The sequence below is a fragment of the Capra hircus genome, chromosome 4, assembly GCF_001704415.2.
Source record: "Capra hircus breed San Clemente chromosome 4, ASM170441v1, whole genome shotgun sequence".
Lineage (NCBI taxonomy): Eukaryota > Metazoa > Chordata > Mammalia > Artiodactyla > Bovidae > Capra > Capra hircus.
Window position 1 is genome coordinate 58942066 of NC_030811.1, and position 20472 is coordinate 58962537.

The 20472-nt window shown below is 35.8% G+C and overlaps 1 protein-coding gene across 5 annotated transcripts in view; it reads left to right on the forward strand.

Moving 5' to 3' along the window:
- The window catches only part of SEPT7 (septin 7), a 98861-nt gene that overhangs the window by 45451 nt on the left and 32938 nt on the right, over nucleotides 1-20472 (forward strand). For all 5 annotated transcript variants that reach the window (XM_018047145.1, XM_018047143.1, XM_018047147.1 and 2 more), the window contains 2 exons: nucleotides 7199-7305; nucleotides 20102-20202. In XM_018047145.1, the coding sequence (XP_017902634.1) occupies nucleotides 7199-7305; nucleotides 20102-20202 (208 nt within the window). The remainder of the gene's footprint in view (nucleotides 1-7198; nucleotides 7306-20101; nucleotides 20203-20472) is intronic.

Below are 20472 nucleotides of genomic sequence, written 5' to 3' on the forward strand. Positions count from 1 at the left end.
CCAGTGGTAACTCTTAAGCATAGAAACATACAGTGTTTCTGTTTGTATGTATCTGTAATGTCTGTGATTGTCTTATAAAATTAGCAGTAAATTATGATCATCTTTTAATAACATTTTTTGATAATCTAGCTATGATTGAGATGCAGATTTCATTGGCTTTTGTAGGTTGGGTATACCAAAATTTGCCTTGTTGTCCAGTATCAGTATAGTTAGAGCAAACATGGTTGTAGTTATATCTGTCCTTGCATTTTTATTTACTTCTTTAGGATTAAGCTTTGTTAAGTTTGAATTGGTATTTTTTTATGAAAGCTTATGAGTTGTTTTAAGGGTTTTAATATTAATACCGAATTGACCTAAGATAGATTGTATACCACTTTGCACACTAACCAGGTGTTGATAGCATACTACCATCAGTGGATATTACAGTGTTTCTTTGCCAATTTAATACCTAAAAATTGGTGTCTTATTTTCATTCTACATAGTATTGTTGCTGGTTAGCTTTTTAATTATTTCTGTTTATCTTTGGTTTTATAAATCATATTCTAGTTTAATTTTAAAAGCTATATTCCTTTTTTTCCTTATATAGATGCTCTAAGGGTATTGTTGTTGTGGTTGTGGTTGGGCATTGACTCTGTCAGAATTTTTCTTGTGTCATGTTATATATTAACCTGATTTTTATATTGTCCGTGTAGTCTTTTTTTCTTTTGGCTTGTGTCTTTGATATCTGCCTGCTTGATTCAGTCTTACTAGGGATTGCACTGTATATAAGTATATAGACTAAGGTTTACTTTCTTTATTTTGCAATTTACATCCATGTGAATTTTTTTGATGTGAGACAGGAATTTGATGTTTATTTTACCTTATTTTTTAAATGGTTAATTAGTCTTCCTAAAACCATTTATTACAAGCTTAAAGATATATGTGCTTGGTTGGTTCTCTTACTCAACCCTTTGGTTTAATTCATTCTAGTTCTTCCTATATAAATACTATATTACATTATTACGATTATAAATTACAGTAATATATGTTGTTTCTTCTATGAGAAGATCACTGGAGTTTATGCTTATTTAGGGAGATAGACATATAAGTAAACAATATGTAAAATAATTGTATTGTATTATTTTCTAGGAAGGAAGTAAACATGGTGGGATCTGTTTAGGGCCTCAGTAAGATGCACCTCTCAGAAAGGATACTTTTCCATAATGATACTTGAAACTTGTGAAAATTAAGAAATACTAAAGAAATGAAATGACTTACCAGCAAGAGATAATTATCATTAACATTTTGCTATGTTTATCCTCAATCTTTCACTTGTAACAGCTGCATATTTCCAACTGTGGCTAAATCAAATTTTAGACTCTAATTTGACTTTTGAATGATTTGTGTATTTAATTTTGTAATAATGCTGCAGTAAAAATTTTAGAGAATGGAAATTTTGGTCAACATTTTAACTGAGATGTTTAATGACTACATTGTATTTTAATTTGTGACAGAATATATGATAGTTTTTATAGCTTATTTCTCCATTAGTGGACTTTAAATTTGTTTTTACCCTTGTTACAAATGACAGGGCAATGGAGATCTTTAAACACATAGGACTTGTGTATATGTATTGGGAGCAGAGGGCAGTATCACTGTTTATAGTCCCTGAAGTTGGATTTTTGCAGCAAAGTGTTTGAATATTTTGTGGCTCTAGAAACATTAGCAAATTATTTTCTTAAAAGTTTGTGCTACTAAATATTTTTTTCAAAGATAAAATATATTTTTCCTGAATTTTAGGAGATTTATGGTATGTTGAGGATATCCCCATTCCATGTATGCTCTAACTGTTACAGATGCTTAATGGGAAAATGTAAAGATAGGTGAAAACACTGTAAGGGAATATAGTAGAGAAGAACAAAAGTCCAAGTTAACTACACCATGAATCATTAAAGTGATATTATCCACCTTACCTGCCTCCTGAGAAACCTGTATGTTGGTTAAGAAGCACCACTTAGAACCAGACATGGAACAACCAATTGGTTCCAAATTGGGAAAGGAATACATCAAGGTTGTATATTGTCATCTTGCCTATTTGACTTATATGCAAAGTACAACATAAGAAGTGCTAGCTGGATGAAGCTCAACTTGAATCAAGATTGCTGGGAGAAATATCAATAACCTCAGATATACAGATAATATCACCCTAATGGCAGAAAGTGAAGAGGAGCTAAAGAGCCTCTTGATGAAGATGAAAGAGAGTGAAAAAGCCGCTTAAAACTCAACATTCAGAAAACTAAGATTATGACCTCTGGTCCTATCACATCATGGCAAATAAGGAAAAAATGGAAAAAGTTACAGACTTATTTTTTTGAGCTCCAAATTCACTGCAGATGGTGACTGCAGCCATGAAATTAAAAGACGCTTGCTCCTTGGAAGAAAAGCTATGAGAAACCTAGACAGCATATATTAAAAAGCAGAAATAACACTTGGCCGACAAAGGTCCATCTAGTCAAAACTATGGTTTTTCTAGTAGTCATGTATGGATGTGAGAGCTGGACCATAAAAAATTCTGAGGGCCGAAGAATTGATGCTTTTGAACTGTGGTGTTGGAGAAGAGTCTTGAGAGTCTCCTGGACTGCAAGGAGATCCAACCAGTCCATCCTAAGGACTGATGGTGAAGCTGAAACTCCAATACTTTGGCCACCTGATGCAAAGAACTGATGCACTGGAAGACCCTGATGTTGGGAAAGGTTAAGTGCAGAAGGAGAAAGGGGAGACAGAGGATGAGATAGTTGGATTGCATTATCGACTCAATGGACATGCATTTGAGCAAATTCCAGAAGGTAGTGAAGGACAGGGACGCCTTGCATGCTGCAAACCATGGGTGGCAGAGAGTTACTTAACAACAACAAAGATACTAAAGATTATGGTGCTGACTTTTTAAGGGGAAAATAGGGATGACTAGGGATTCCCCGGTGGCTCAGCAGTGAAGAATCGGCCTGCAATGCAGGAGATGCAGGAGATGTAGGTTTGATTTCTGGGTCAGAAAGATCCCCTGGAGGAAGAAATAGCAACTCACTAGAGTGTTCTTGCCTGGAGAATCCCATGGACAGAGGAGCCTGGTGGGCTGCAGTCTGTAGGGTCGAAAAGTGTCAGACACAACTGAGCATGAGGGGGCTCTAAATGGGTTCACTGACTGAGCTTCCTGAAATACAATTGAGATTTTTATCATTTATTTTCTGGGGAGAGATTGTGTATTTGGGTTTTCAGAGAGGTGGTTAATTCACCTAAAAATTGAGAACTATAGGTACAAAGTATTCTGCATAATTGGAAGTGTGTGACACTGATTTATTTTGATCTTGTGCTGAGATAATGTTTTAATTAATTTTGTAACATTTGTAAAGACAAAAATTACAAGTACAGTACACAGGTTTTTGCCCTCTGTAACATTTGGAATGCACAATGCCTGATTGCCCGTTAAATACTTGTGTATTTCTCTTCCTCAAGGATTTTCTACTGCATAGCCATTAATATACCATCAGAATCAGAAAATAGCAAATGTATGTTTGTATACATACGTATATAGAGACAGTGAAAGTGTTAGTCTCTCATTTGTGTCCAGCTCTTTGCAACACCATGATCTGTAGCCTGCCAAGCTCCTCTGTCCATGGAATTCTCCAGGCAAGTATACTGGAGTGGATAGCCATTCCTTTCTGCAGGGGATCTTCCCAACCCAGGGATTGAACTCGGTCTTCTGCATTGCAGTCAGATTCTTTACTGTCTGAGCCACCAGAAAAGCCCCACATATATATGGAAACAAAAACAAATACTTTTGTATCCATAGTGTATCTCCATCTATTATATTTGTTGAAAATCATAATGTTTACACTGGTATTTCCAGTTTCAGTTCATTATCACAGCATATGTTTACTTTAAAAAAATTGAATTATAGTTTCTGTACAATATAAGTTATAGGTATACAATATAATGATTCATAATTTAACTGTGCTTACTTATTTGATCAGTTTTCCTGTATGAAACTAATCTTCTGTCCAGGCTTTTCTCTTCCTCCCTGTGGTGGAGTCTCGCTACTCACCCCTTTCAAGTGCTGTGACACCCTGTGGCAAGCCACTCTTCATGCCTTCTTCATCGTTTTTGAGTTCAGGCCTTCTCCCAGACTCTTTGGGAAGCGGTCTTTATCTTGTAGATGCCTATTAGCCTGCCCTGGGCCACTGTGCCTTCCCTCTAACATGTTCACCTGGTATCATCAGCCTCAGATAATGATTTCTGGACTGAATTTTCAGGAAGAAAGTGGAAGAGAAAGAGCTGAAATAAGTTTGAAGGGTTTAAAAACTAATATTTAACTGTTACAGAGTTAACTGGCATATGAAAAGGAGAAATTATCTTTTTATTCTTACGTAACACAGGTTAAAAAAATTAATAAAATTGTAGTTTGGGGCTGCCATAGGAAAAAATTGACTAAAAGGAGATGAAAGTGTGGAAAAAAATTAGTTTGGAAATGAAACGTACTTGCAGAGGTGTATAGGGTTTCAGTGGTTACATTTACATGTATTTTGATAAACAGTGTTTGTAAAAACTTTGAATAGCCTCCAAATTTATTAATGGTTGAAACTAATAGATGAATATTTAAAAGGGAGAAAGCTTTAGATTTTGGGGCTCTGTTCTTACTCTGCCCAGAACTCTCAAGTAAGTGGATGATATGAAGAGGTTTTCTTCATTAAGCCCAAATAATAACTTCCTTGACTCTTTACATGGCACACTAAATGTGTACTACTGAAACACTTACTAAATTAAATTGTAATTAATAGTGTGTATTACCCTAGAAATGCCTTTGAGAATTGAAGTAGTCATTTTCATTTTCATATCATTAGCTTAGTCCATAACTCCTAGTCAGTTCAGTTCAGTTCGGTCGCTCAGTTGTGTACGACTCTTTGCGACCCTGTGAATTGCAGCACGCCAGGCCTGCCTGTCCATCACCATTTCCCGGAGTTCACTCAGACTCACGTCCATCAAGTCCGTGATGCCATCCAGCCATCTCATCCTTTGTCGTCCCCTTCTCCTCCTGCCCCCAATCCCTCCCAGCATCAGAGTCTTTTCCAATGAGTCAACTCTTCACATGAGGTGGCCAAAGTACTGGAGTTTCAGCTCTAGCATCATTCCTTCCAAAGAAATCGCAGGGCTGATCTCCTTCACAATGGACTGGTTGGATCTCCTTGCAGTCCAAGGGACTCTCAAGAGTCTTCTCCAACACCACAGTTCAAAAGCATCAATTCTTCGGCACTCAGCCTTCTTCACAGTCCAACTCTCACATCCCTACATGACCACTGGAAAAACCATAGCCTTGACTAGACGGACCTTTGTTGGCAAAGTAATGTCTCTGCTTTTGAATGCTATCTAGGTTGGTCATAACTTTCCTTCCAAGGAGTAATCATCTTTTAATTTCATGGCTGCAGTCACCATCTGCAGTGATTTTGGAGCCCCCCAAAATAAAGTCTGTTTCCACTGTTTCCCCGTCTATTTGCCATGAAGTGATGGGACCAGATGCCATGACCTTCATTTTCTGAATGTTGAGCTTTAAGCCAACTTTTTCACTCCCCTCTTTACCTTTTCATCAAGAGGCTTTTGAGTTCCTCTTCCCTTTCTGCCATAAGGGTGGTGTCATCTGCATATCTGAGGTTATTGAGATTTCTCCTGGCAATCTTGATTGCAGCTTGTGTTTCTTCCAGTCCAGCGTTCCTCATGATGTACTCTGCATATACGTTAAATAAGCAGGGTGACAATATACAGCCTTGACGCACTCCTTTTCCTATTTGTAACCAGTCTGTTGTTCCATGTCCAGTTCTAACTGTTGCTCCTGACCTGCATACAGATTTCTCAAGAGGCAGGTCAGTGTATGTCAGCTAAATTACTGATCATTCAATTAAAATCTGTTCTCAGGAGTATGACAGAAATACTGTGGAAATCTCATATTATGTTATCACTATAAATGTTATCATCTGTAACAAAATTAACAATTCCTAGTCTTCTATCATAAAAATTTTAGTTAAGAATGAACCACCAGTCACGTTACACTTTTGATTCCTTGGTATCCACTCTGATATTTTGACAAAATCTTTACTTTTTATGATTCACATATTTTAAAACTAGCTGTTTCCCTCCAGATGAAAACTTTATTTTTGTTAGTGAATGCTAGCCACAGTTGAAAATTAGAGGGAAAGTTTAATCCTTCCTCTACCATATGAAAGAGTGATAGTATTCATTAAAAACTTGTCATATCAGTTATATTGGATAAAGATGCCTATTAAACTAACTGAACTACTAACAACTGGTGCCGTGTTAATTGATAATTATTAAATGATTGTTACTTTATTTTGACTTTGTATTACATGTATTCTAAAGTTGTTGATGTTTTAGTAAAAATTAGCTGTACATTTGGTATGGTCTCTTAGACTTGACATGAAGCGATAGAGAAGAGTATGTGAATCTTAGTGGAAATTGTCTTACCTCCCTCCTTTCTCAGTTTAAACAGAAGCATTTTTATAAAAAGTATATAGAAGTATGAAAAGTATGACTTTTTGGAATCTAGTTTATAGAGTATACTTAAATTGATTGGTATATGGGTAAATTAGAAGTGGGTTTTTTTTTTTGGTGGTTTGCTTTTAAAATACATTGTGATTAATTTTTCTTCTTTTTTTGTCAGCAGACAAAAAAGTAAAAGTACAAAAGTACTACTTTTTTGTACTTACCTGATTTCTTGCCTTGGTCATTCATTAATTGTAAAAAGCATTTATACTTGTTTTATGCTTTATTGCACTGAAGCAGCAATATATAATCCAAGTGGGATGTTGCCTTCATGACTTTCATCTCTAGGAATATATCACTGTTTTTTAAAAGAACTGGTGACTATTGTATCAGATACATTACTTTTGTTTTTTTACATTACTTTTAAAAAACACAGATTGTAGAATTATGAAGCCAAAAATCCTTTTCAAATACAGGTCTGACTTGATAGGTAAGAAAATTAGGGCTAAGAACTTATTGTAATAGGGAGTCTTTATAGTATATTTTGTAATGTCACTTCCTTGTCCTCCAAGAAGTAATTGGATGAAAGCAAGTTTGATTATAACACTGGTTGAATATTTAAGCTTGATAAGTTGACTGAATTTTAACAGATTTCCCCCTCTGTTTCTTTTAGGTGAATCTGGACTGGGAAAGTCAACATTAATCAACTCATTATTCCTCACAGATTTGTATTCTCCAGAGTATCCAGGTCCTTCCCATAGAATAAAAAAGACTGTACAGGTATGTGTATTGTTAATTGATGATAAGATAGGGTAATATTAACAGATACAAAACACATTCTATAAAATTATTTTTTATAGATACTTTGTTATACAGTCCATCTGCTTTGTTACGAACTTGGTTAAGATCTCTTAATATGTTCTCTGTGTTATTGTTTTTTAAGTCTCTTAAGTCATGTCCAGCTCTGGAAACCCCATAGATGGTAGCCTGCCAGGCTCCTCTATCCATGGGATTTCCCAGGCAATAATACTGGAGCGGGTTGCCATTTCTTATGCCAAGGGATCTTCCTGACCTAGAGATCCAACCTGTGTCTCCTGCATTGGCAGGCGGATTCTTTATTACTGAGCCACCTGTACTTCCCCTCAAAACATATTCTGTGACTTGTATTATATTTATATATAGGTAGATTTCAAATTTGACCTTAGCCAGTGTAAAGTGTTAGTAAACATGGTTGTTGTTGAAAAAGAGAGAGTGATTGATTGAGAAGTGCATGTAATTAGAGGGACTTTCTTGATTTAGAACCTTATGAATTTGTCTTAAGGATCCTCCTAGAGATTATGCTGTGATACAGTAAATGATAACTTTCAGAATTATGCTGCAATATGGTAACTACTTGCCATATGTAGCTATTTAAGTTTAAAGAGTTACAAGTCATTGAAGCAAAAAATTCTGTTTTTCAATTGCACTGGGTATATTTCACGTAGTAATATGTGGCAAGTAGCTACCATTTGGAGCAGTGCAGATTATTTCCACCATTGCAGAAAATTCTGTTGGACAGGGTACAGAAAACATGACTTATGTCAAAGCCATTAGTATTTGTTTTAGTGAACGGCATGATACCACGTGATAGTTAAATGACAGTAACAGTTTGTTAATACTTTAAGCTATGTGTGGTCTAATTTAGTACTTCTCAATCTTTAATGTGCATTCAGATCATCTGAGGAGCTTGTTACACTTAGTTCCTGTTCTAGGAAGTCTGAAGTGAGCTGGGATTCAATATTTCTAACCAAATCTAAGGTGATGCTAATGCTGCTAGCAAAGTGCTAGACTCTCTATAGTTGTAGTGATATGTTGTCCAGGACAATAGCTGGTAGCCACATGTGGCTGTTGAGGTCTTAAAATATGAGATGTCTGTGTTAAGATGCAAGTATAAAATATACCCCAGATTTTGAAGTCTTAGTTTGTTTTTTTTAAAAAAACATTATTTTATTAAAAGTTCTCTATTGATTACATTTTGTAATAATGATTAATTGGTTATATTGGGTTAAGTAAAATTCAATAATTTCATCTGTTGCTGCTTTCTAAAGTGGCTACTGAAATTTTAAAAATTATTTATGTAGTTCACATTACATTTTTGTTAGGCAGCACTGCTCTAAACTATTGATTGAAAGATTTGTTGATAGATTGATACAGTAATACACAGCACATAAGCAGAAAAGTAGTGGAGTGAACGGTTGTAGCAGAAGCATGTCTTATTGAGGCAGTGATGCTAGAGCTGATATTTTGTTTCTTCTTTAAAGTTTTCTCTGTTTCAGGAATTTTTAAAATATCCTTTATGGAGTTTGAGATTTCAAATTACCTGTTAAAAAATGTGTTCTAAAAACTTGATACTATACTACATTGCTTATTTATTTTGTGATATATTGGATATTTTAACCCTAAGCAACAAGATAAACTTTAAATTTTCTTAATTTAAGTTTTTAAATCCAGAATTAGTAACTAGTTGTATAGAAATGTTAAGGAAACCCCACAGTGTAGATTCCTAAGTTCAGGAATATTTATTGTAAAATGTCTGTTAAATATTAATAGTCATATATCTACCGGTGGTGTTCTTGGCTGTTAGTGCTGGTGAGGGAATTTTCTGAGTCCTTTTTGTAGTTTTTAGTACCTGGCATAACGCAAGGTCGACATTAATAATAAAACGACACTTAGTGAATCATTAACATCTTCCAGGTACTATTCCAAACACTATAGATACATTTATTTAATTATTGCAGTAACTTTTTCAGGTAAATGGTGTTATCATCCCTATTTTACAGATGTTGGAAGAGATGATGACATACCTGATATCATGTAGTTAGCGTACCGGAACTAGGACACAAATCTGAGCACTATGGTTTAGTCTGTATTGTATAAAACTATGCTATCTCTATACTTTAGAAACTTAGTGTTAGCTTAGTAGATTAGCGAGTTCTTAATAAATGGATTAGCTTTACTTTTTAATGATGTTTGGTCTAAAAAATTGTCATTTTTCTTTTATTTATATTGCCTTTTCCTTGAAAAATCTTATGTATGGAGATAGATTTTCCAGTTAGGCAGTTTAGACAAACTGAATTGATCAGTGAGGTTATTTCTTCAGTTATGTAATATATGAGTTTAGTTTTAAAAAATGGAAAATTAAGTCATAAGGTAAAAAATGGAATTATGTCTTAAGGCTGATCTATCTGATGCTGCTGCTAAGTCACGTCAGTCATGTCTGATCTGTGCGACCCCATAGATGGCAGCCCACCAGGCTCTCCCGTCCCTGGGATTCTCTAGGCAAGAACACTGGAGTGGGTTGCCATTTCCTTCTCCACTGCATGAAAGTGAAGTTGCTCAGTTGTATCCGACTCTTCGTGACCCCATGAACTGCAGCCTGCCAGGCTGCTCCGTCCATGGGATTTTCCAGGCAAGAGTACTGGAGTGGGTTGCCATTGCCTTCTCCTATCTGATGCTAGCTAGTAAGGAATACCTAGTGTTGTGTTGTTTTTACTTTTAAATGGTATACACATGATGTTCATTATTGCTTATTATATTTGAATTTTCAAGCTGGACTCTGGAGGGTATTGACCGACCATTATGTACTAGGTTTGAAATTCCAGTAAACTTCTTGGTGGATGATGGAAGCCAATTAATCATAAAAGTTTCATATCTTACCATGTTTTATTTTATTTTATTTAAACAAAATAGGCAAGTGGACAGTATTTTTAGCTCTTTGGATTCACCCAGTGCAGTGATTTTTGCTAGTGTCTGAACAGATGAAGTGTATTGGCACTTGCAATCTAAGGAATTCAACACATGGAAATCTAGTTTAACATATTTTGCAACAAAGTATTTGCTCAAACAAGGAGAGTTTGCTTCACCCCCATCCCTTCTCCCCCTCCCCACCCCGACCCGCACTCCTCAACCTAGTTCTTATACTTCTGGCTTATCCTGCTTTGGCCAAACCAACCACTTTGCTGTCCTTTGAGCAGGCCGATCTCTTCCACTCCAGGGGCCTTCCAGTTTGTTTCTCTGCTTGCAGTGGTTTTCCTTGGAATATCCTCATGGCTTGCTTCCTACCTAATTTTCATCAGTTTTCTGCTTAAAAGTTACTTTCTTAATGAAGACTTTCTTGACCACTCTATAAACTTTGTAAGGGTAGGGACTCCTTTTCATTCACCCTTACAAGCTAAGTTTCTAGCACGGCATCTGTTACATGTTAGCATCCAATATTTGTTGACTGACTGAACAAACAATTTTTTAAAATTTGTTTGAGGATCTTTGAAGTTTTGTTTCTATTTTTTTTTTGGTCTGTGAAATTTTATAAAACACTATCGTAGATTAAGTGGAATGATTTCAAATTTGAGAATCTTTGAAATTTTAAATTTGATCTTTTTTGAAATTTTGTTGATTATTTTTGTCTTAAGCAGAATTTTTTTGCATTTAATTTTTAAGTTGGTGTGTAGTTTGTACTAAAAGGGCACAAATTTAAGCATAGAACTTGGTGTTACATATGTATTCATATATCTGGGTTTCCCTGGTGGCCAGTGGTAAAGAATCTGCCTGCTGAAGTAGGAGATGTGGGTGTGATCCCTGCAGAAGGAAATGATGACCCACTCCAGCATTCTTACCTGGGAATCCCATGGACAGAGGAGCCTGGCGGGCTACAGTCCATGGAGTCGCAAAAAGTTGGATACAACTTAGTAACTAAACAACAGCAGCAATTCATATATCCAAGTAACCACTTCCCAGATTAAGATACAGTATTTTTCTAGGAACCTGGAAGGCTTCCTTGTGTCTCCTCTCACTCAATATTATACCCACTCCCACTTAATAAACACCTTTCTGACATCTCCATAGATTGATTTTGTCTGTTCATGAATTTCATTTAATTATATCTTAAGTCTGGTTTCTTTCACTGAGGATTATGTGTGTGGTATTTATTCATGTTGTATAGCTGTAGTTGTTTTCATTGTTTTATAATATTCTACTATATGACTATTTTGCAGCCTGTCCTCTTCATTGTAGATAAGCATATGGGTTTTCAGTTTTTGACTGACATAAATGTTCTTGTATATGTCTTTTGGTGGACATAAGTACTCATTTCTGTTGTGTATGTGTGTGTACATGCACCTGTGTGTATACATAAAGACATTTCATTTTTTTCCCTTTGATTTCTTATAAGATTGAACGTCTTTTATACTCATTAATTGTTCAGATTTCATGAAGTGTTTTGACCATCTCAATATGTCCTGTTTTTAACTTCTTGAGATTTGCAGATGTTTCTTATCGAGATAACGGTCCCTTACATTCAGTTATTGCAGGTAGTTTCTCCTAGGCTGGTATCTGGTAAAAGATGGGAGAAGCTCTCAATTTGTCAGAATTCTATTTATATTGGTCTGTCTCCAGAATAATGCTGTCTTAAACTCACTTTTCCTTCTTTTAAGGTAACACTTCAAAGCTATCCTCTTCTGTTGTAAATGTTCTCCCAGCTCTCCCTTTTTTTGAAAACAAAGGCATAATTAGACTAAGGCTATCTCTAGTAACATTTTTAAGACAAAGGCCTGTGTACCACTATTAAATCTCCTCCTTTTACCAAAAGTAAGACCTTTAACATTTGAGAGCTAGATTGATCCTTATTAAAATCCCAGAGAAGTCCTTTTTCCTGATGTACCATGGAGGTATTCCTTGATACACTGGAAACAAGGTGAAGGTTGTCTGAACTCTTTTCTCCACTTACCTAGGAGAGAACATGGCCTATTCCTAGTCATTCAGTTGTTAGAGAATAGAATGTAGTTTTCTTTTACATTTGAGTGGTTTTTCACCAAGCTCAATAATCTAGCAGATTATCTGCTCTTGGGAGCTCTTAAATTCTCTCAGTGAAGAGTGATCAGAAGTATTACATCTTAGCCCAGACATATTAGACTAGGAAAAATATACAATCCTGAGTTTCAAAAAGCAAATGTCTGCAATTTCCCTGACCTGAAGGCTTTCTGGAACACTTCCAACTGTCAAAAAGAAGAGAAGTAACATCCTGTGATGTGGCCAAATAGGGAGTGAAACTTTTTTTTTTTTTTTTTTAAGACCACAATCTCAGAATCTCTTCTAGCATTATTTATTTACAAGAGGCTTGTTTGTATCTTAAAGAAGAAATTCCTTCTCATTCACAGTCTTGGGAGAAAGGAGAAACTATCTACTCTGAGCAGGCAAATGATTCGGAGTTTCCAGTGTATCAGTGGTTCTGATCTGAGTGAACTTTTCAGTAATAGATAGAAGTCTTCTGAGATTAATTCCCAACATCCTATCTTTGGCCTTAGAAACCTAAGCTGTGCACTTCCGAATGTAAGCTGACATTCTGGTCCTGTAGTTCTTTATACTAGTCTTTTCAAAGTACGCTGTGCTTCACAATCACTTGGAAGCCTTGCTCAATCTGTCAAGTCCCCCTCCCCATATTTGAGGCAGAGCCCAAAGAATTTGGCATTTCTTTTAAGTTTCCAAGCTGTTCAACTACCAGTCTGGGTACTATACTTTGTGGACCACTCCTTGTGTTTCTGGCCTGCTGTGGACTGATTTCATCCTATCTCTGTGAAAGAAAGTAAGAGAGAGAACTGTTTTTCCTGAGTTCTTCCAGAATATTTCTAATTGAATGAAATGGTACCATGTTACTTTTACTTTCATTCATATATATATTTTCCCAATAGACTGATTAAAGTTATAGAAAAAATTTGAACACTTAAGCTCTACTTCATAGTCTCATCTCAAACATAGATGATTAGATTAACAATTTTCAAGAAAAATATTATTAATACAATGTTATATACATGGTAGCAAGTTTTATGATCTTATATTTGAAAATTTTTATATCATATTTCATTTCAGCAAAAGTTTGCCAGCTATCTCCTAGGGAAAGGTGATAGTTGGCAACCTTCATAGGGAAAGACCATCCTTTATTCTGAGACTAAATCCATTTTAGTTTCTTTTGTGAAATGACAGTGCTAGATTTGTTTTTTCTTTCAGATTTTCTTTTTTTTTTGAAAATTTTATTTTTTTTTTATTTGGCTTTGCCACGTCTTAGTTGGAGCATGTGGGATCTAGTTCCTTAGCCAGGGGTTGAACCCAGGCCTTTTACATTAAGAGTGTGGAGTCTTAGCCACTGGACCTCCAAGGAAGTCCTTATTATTTTTATTTTTCCCAGATTTTTAGTTGGCTGCCTTATGTTGGTCATCTTTAAAACTTTTTTCTTGGTTTATGAAGTTTAGTAAATCTCTATTTTAGATTAGATGGAAACAAAAGTTTTGGAGGTGAGAAGTGAAAGCAATGAATCCTATCCCTAAGATAACTTCTTATGACTCCTTGAAACATCTTTTATAGAGTCCAGTTAGGAAACTCTGCTGTTAATGTTGGTCCAGTTTTGATAATTTTTTTTTGAGGCAGTTTTACACAGAGCAGGTATTTAAATACTTGTCTTTTACCAGGTTTGGGGGCTACAAGGATGATGGACATAGAGTTCTCAAGGTTGTCACAGTCATGTGAAGGATATAGCAAAAAGTCATAATATAGTGAGAAAGATGCTGCTCTAGGGTGGTATAGAGGTGACTTTGGCAAGGTATATTTTAGTGAAATCAGGAATAGAGGGCAGGATGACAGTGAGTTGGGAAGTGACTTTGTGAGTCAGTGAAGATGGAAATAGCTATGAAGGAAGGGATGAGAGGGAATACCTAGAGGTCCAGTGTAGGGGACAGAGACAATGGTTTGGTTTTTATTTCTAAAAAAGACCTGAAAATGTTTGTATCCTATGGAGAATCAGTTCCTAAGAGATGAGAGATTGAAGATACAGGGGAACTAGTCTAAATAGTTGTTGAGATGACTTTGAAATGGAAATTGATCAAATCCCCACCATAGATTGAGAAATTAGCCTCAGGGAAAAAAGAAATCTATTCCACTAAACAGGAGAGAACATTCAAAAAAGCTTCAGAAAAATTGGGGATGCTCTTGAGAACCCTCCTACACTGTTGGTGGGAATGTGAATTGGTGCAGCTACTATGGAGAACACTATGGAGCTTCCTTTAAAAACAGGTACCATATCATCCAGCAGTCCCATTCCTTAGCATATATCTGGAGAAAACTCAAATTCAAAAGGACAGATGCACCCCAGTGTTCATGGCAGCACTGTGTACAATTATCAAGACATGGAAGTAACTTAAATGTCCACTGACAGATGGATAAAGAAGAGGGGGAGTGTGTGTGTGCGCATAGTAGAATATTACTCAGCCACAAAAAAGAATGAAACCGCCATTTTCAGCAGCAGATATTACACTAGGTGAAGTAAGTCAGGAGAATGACAAATACCATATGATATCACTTAATATGTGAAATCTAAAAACGTGATACATGGAGAAGGAAATGGCAACCCACTCCAGTACTCTTGCCTGGAGAATCTCACAGACAGAGGAGCCTGGTAGGCTACAGTCCATGGGGTCGCAAAGAGTCAGACACGACTGAGCAACTTCACTTCAGGAAACTGGATCCCTCATACTATAACTAAAGATCCTGAGTGCTGCAACTAAGACCTAACATAACCAAGTAAATAAAAATTCTTAAAAAGATGTTAAAAAAAACAAAACAAAACATGATACAAATGAATTTTATTTATAAAACAGAAACAGACTCAGAGAAAACAAACTTATGGTTACCAAAGGGGAAAGGAGGAGGGATTAATTAGGAATTTGGGATTAATAGATACATACCACGTTATATGTATGGATGTGAGAGTTGGACTGTGAAGAAGGCTGAGCACCAAAGAATTGATGCTTTTGAACTGTAGCGTTGGAAAAGACTCTTGAGAGTCCCTTGGATTGCAAGGAGATCCAACCAGTCCATTGTGAAGGAGATCAGCCCTGGGATTTCTTTGGAAGGGCTGATGCTGAAGCTGAAACTCCAATACTTTGGCCTCCTCATGCGAAGAGTTGACTTATTGGAAAAGACCCTGATGCTGGGAGGGTTTAGGGGCAGGAGAAGAAGGGGACGACCGAGAATGAGATGGCTGGATAGCATCATCGACTAGATAGACATAAGTTTGAGTGAACTCCGGGAGATGGTGATGGACAGGGAGGCCTGGCGTGCTGTGATTCATGGGGTCGCAAGGAGTTGGACACGACTGAGCAACTGAACTTAACTGAACCACATTATATAAAATAGATAAGCAACAAGGACCTACTATATAGCACAGGGAGCTATATTCAATATCTTGTAATAACTTACAGTGGAAAAAGAACTAAAAAAGAATGTATATATCCATTTGAATGTAAATAAAAAGGATTGTATATTTATATACTTTGCCATGCACCTGAAACATTGTAAGTCAACTGTAGTTGAGTTTAAAAAAATTTAAAAATAAACAGCAACAACAAATTGGGAATGTTCTTGTCTTCCAGTGAAGATCAAGTACTTTGCTGAGCATGGTGGCAGAGATTGTAAGGTAGAGCTTGTGTGCATGTGTGTGTGCTCAGACACTTCAGTCGTGTCCAGCTCTTTGTGACCCTGTGGACTGTAGCCCACCAGGCTTCTCTGTTGATGGGATTCTCCAGGCAGGAAGACTGGAGTGGGTTGCCATTCCCTTCCTCCGGGGGATCTTCCTGACCCAGGGACTAAACCCACAAAAGTCTCCTGCATTGCAGGCAAGTTGTTTATCTGCTGAGCCACCTGGGAAGCCCCAAGATAGAACTTGGGAAGAGTCATACTAGAAGAGACATGAGGTGAAGGAGCAAATAAAAAGACTATCAGATGACCTGGAAATTCCTGTCATAGTTAAAGTTTATGAAATTTATGGAAAAGTATCTTCGCCAGAAAGGAAAAGAAAGGCTTTGGGAGGGATTTGTTAATAGAAAATGAAAGGGACATGGGAATTAAGATTTCAGTGTAAAGAGAGAGGGGAATGAGGTATATAGTGGTTCGGAGAGTAGAAGGCAGAATTAGTGCTTGGATCAAGTTTCTTCTTAGTTCGTTCTCAGTCTTGGTGAGAAGGAAGTAGTTTTTAAGCATAACTATTCTGTTGGTCATTGCCTCTCTAAGTATCTTGTTGAACATAATGAAGTACATATGATGATGCTTGTCTTTTGAGTTATTAAATAATCTAGAATAGATTTTGTGTTTGAGCCAAGTGGAGTATTGCAGACTTCAAGTTTCTACTAGCTGAGTCTGCAGAGCTTTGGCTGTAATGCCATCTCCTGAGCAAGTATAGGTGGAGGTATGCTCTTAACAGAAAATTTTAGCCTTCTCCTCAAATGTTAATATAGTTATAATACTTTATCTTAAAAAATGACTCAAACATTAAGTTAGAAAAGTGTAATGTGTTTAATAGTCTTTCAGAAATGGAAGACGCGAAGCTGTATGAACAGTGAAAGTTTGACTTTTTCTCAGACTGAAAAACTGTAAATATTAGAAAAAGTGTGAGTTTCTGGAATATAGGAATCCAAAGTAGCCCTTCATTATTATACATAAACAATATAATAGGCTTTAATTTTATTTTTCAGAGAAAAGCTCGTTTGAAAGTGCCCTTGATTCATTCATTCCTTTTGTATTAAATTATGTGTTTAATCTTTGAGAACTCTGAGTGATGCCGTAAAATATGCTGGTGTGACCTGCTTAAGTAAAGTGCATGGGAAAGTGGCCATTTGGAGTCGATTTCTTAAGAAAAGTTTGAAATTCCTGGGCTTGAACTAATTTGTTTACCATGGATCCCATGAGGATACTTGCAAAGCCAGATGATAGGATACAGTTGGATCCTGTGAATGGCACTAGTTTACAGTTATGTTTTCTGGATTTCTTCCATATGTTGCTGTCTTCTTTGTATTTGACCATGTATGGATACACAGAATTTCATAGGCCAAAGAAGAAAAGAAACTTTCATATGAAAAGCAGATCTTCATTTGTATTATCACTCCAATAAACAATTAAGTTGTTGAACTAATTTTTTTAAAAACAAAGGAGCAAAAATCTTAAAATTTAAGCTGTTGTGGTGTGTGATTAGTATACAGCCCAGTACTGGAGGTAGAAATGTTCTTTGTTTGGTAATGAGAGAACCAGAAATGGTTTGGAGTAAAATCAGGAGATGATTCATGTAGAACAGTTAGATTTTTACATCAGTTCTAATACATGATACTGTGTCATTTAAAATAATTTTTGAGAATTTTTAGGTGAAGGGATGGTTACTTTAGATATTTCTGCTTCCATAAATGGATAACTTATTTTTATGAGGGAGATGGAGGCAAATGAGATATATATCGAGATCTGTTAGATTTGAATAGATTGTTCTTTTTTAAAAAATTGAAATATAATTGACATATAACCAGATTGTCCTTTTTAACTATAGACAACTACTAGATATATAGATCCTTTTTAACTATAGACAACTACTAGATATATAGAATGTGAATTTCTAAGCCGCATGAAGTAATATCACTCAATTTTTTTTAGTTTTGATAATCTACACTGATTAGTCTGATTATTTCCACAGTTATTTTGCCTCCCTTATATTATTAGAGTAACTCAATATCAGACAGACTGTATTATCTTAGCTATGTGGTATGAAACAGGATTCTCCGAAGCAGTGTGCAACCATCGTTGATATTGAAGATGACTAGAAAATATTAGAGCCCATATCTATTGATGTTTAGCTTTTTTTAATTTACAGAGAAATTGACAGTTCCTGCTATTTAATGTTCAGATAACCAATTTTATATGTTTGGTAGATAAATAAATGTACTTACATTTGGGATATCTAAAATTTTCACTGACAGTTTACATTAGGGTCAAAGCAGTTTAAAAACCATTGGTCTAAAAGATAAGAACTTTATCTCTTATTTGTCTAAAAGATTGGAAGCATTTCTGTGAATATGCATGTCCAAATTTCAGTTTCAGCAACTTTCTTTTTTGATAATGCTCTTTTAACAAAATAATTTCTGATTGCTGTCAATCTTCACTATCGAATTCAGTAGTCACTAAGCCACATGTGGATTGGGAGGATCCCCTGGAGATGGAAATGGCAATCCACTCCAATATTCTTGCTTGGAAAATCCCATGGACAGAGGACCTGGCAGGCTATAGTCCATGGGGTCAGCAAAGAGTCCGACATGACTTAGTGACTAAACAACAACAGCAACAAAGCCAAGTGTAGCTGTTTCAGTTTAAGTTAAATAAAATTGAACATTCAGTTCCTCAGTTGCTCTAGTCAGATTTCAAGAACTTGTTAACCTCATGGACAAGCAGCTAGTATGTATTGGATAGTTTAGATGTAGAACCATTTCCATCATCTCAAAGTTCTGTTGAGCAGTGCTGCTATACACTTTTAGCTCTGCAGTCTTAGTTTCAACTCTTCAGTCTCTTCATCCATCAGCTAGCATCTATAAGAAAATGTGAGGGTAATGGAAAGACATTATCCATTTTTTAACCTGTAAAGGTAAACCAAACTTTTCCTACCCAGAAATTAATTGCTTTTCCTTTCCCAACTCTGTTAATCAACATAGATAGTTGAAATTGTTTTTCATGTGATTACATTTCCCTCTCTAAGTCTAGTAGTACTTAATTGGTGCCATCCTATGGCATGTAACATTCAAAGTTTAATTCGTGCCTCTTAAGTTAGCCTATCAGCATACTTGGAACCTCTAGTCTTGCTAAACACTATATATAAATTAAATGAAAGCCTATCTTTTTCTGGGAGAATGATTCTGCTTTTCTGTTTGAATGAATGTTTGCTTTAAGTAGGAGCAGCATATGTCCCAAGATGAATGATTTTTACATTCTAAAACAGAATTTGGGGTTACAGAGTATCTTAGATTGTAGGAAGAACTGCTGTTATTAAGTCCAATTCCTTTTCTTAAATAGAACATTTTTACAAACTCTAAAGAGAACTGAAGATTTTACTCAGTTAGTAGGGTTTTACCCTACCAGATGCATTTTTTTTCAATGCCTGGATTTTGCTGATCGCTTTGACCTGAATGGACAATAACACATTTGAGAAGAAAGTTGGCTCTTGGTCATGACGTAAACACAAGTGTAAATAATCATAGCCATGCTGAGAAAGATTTGGGAATGGAAATAAGTTCACTTGAGTAATTGGTTGGGACCAAAGTAGATGGAGATAATCCAGAAAACATTTACTGCAAATGGTAGATTAAATGTACTTTCTGATAAATCGTATTTGATCTCTGTGAATTACTTGATCATTCAAGCACATTGTTTATTTGTATTATTAGATGTGCATTTATTAAATTTTAAATGGCTTTAATAATTAATAATATTTTATCAGTTCCTGTTTTCCTTCTCTATACCAACTATGAGCCATAAACCCATCATTTATATATATGTACTTTTAAGTAACCTGGACACTCAACATCTACAGTAATTGATTCTAAAGAAAGTTGCTGGGTGGGTAGATTTACTTTACAAAAAGCTTCCTATTTAGTTTTGATTAACACTCGTCTCCCTATATCTTACCTTGTAGGAAACCACAGATATAATGTATGTTATTAATATCTGTACACAATGACTCTTACAGGTGGAACAATCCAAAGTTTTAATCAAAGAAGGTGGTGTTCAGTTGCTGCTCACAATAGTCGATACCCCAGGATTTGGAGATGCAGTGGATAATAGTAATTGGTAAGAAGGGTTTGTCCCTACTGCTTTCCATTGCATTTGGGAATAGGGCTGGTTAGACGTTTTTTAACATTTTAAATCTTCTCACCTATGGTTACTAAAATTTAAGTAATATGGCTTGGGTTCATATATCAACTTTGCCACTTGTCGTTGTTGCTTAACTTCTTTGAACTGATTTCCTTTTCTATAAAATGATGATAACACTTTTCATAGAATTATTTTGAAGACAGACTAACACATAGATAAAAGAATTCTCATTATTATAAGAAATTT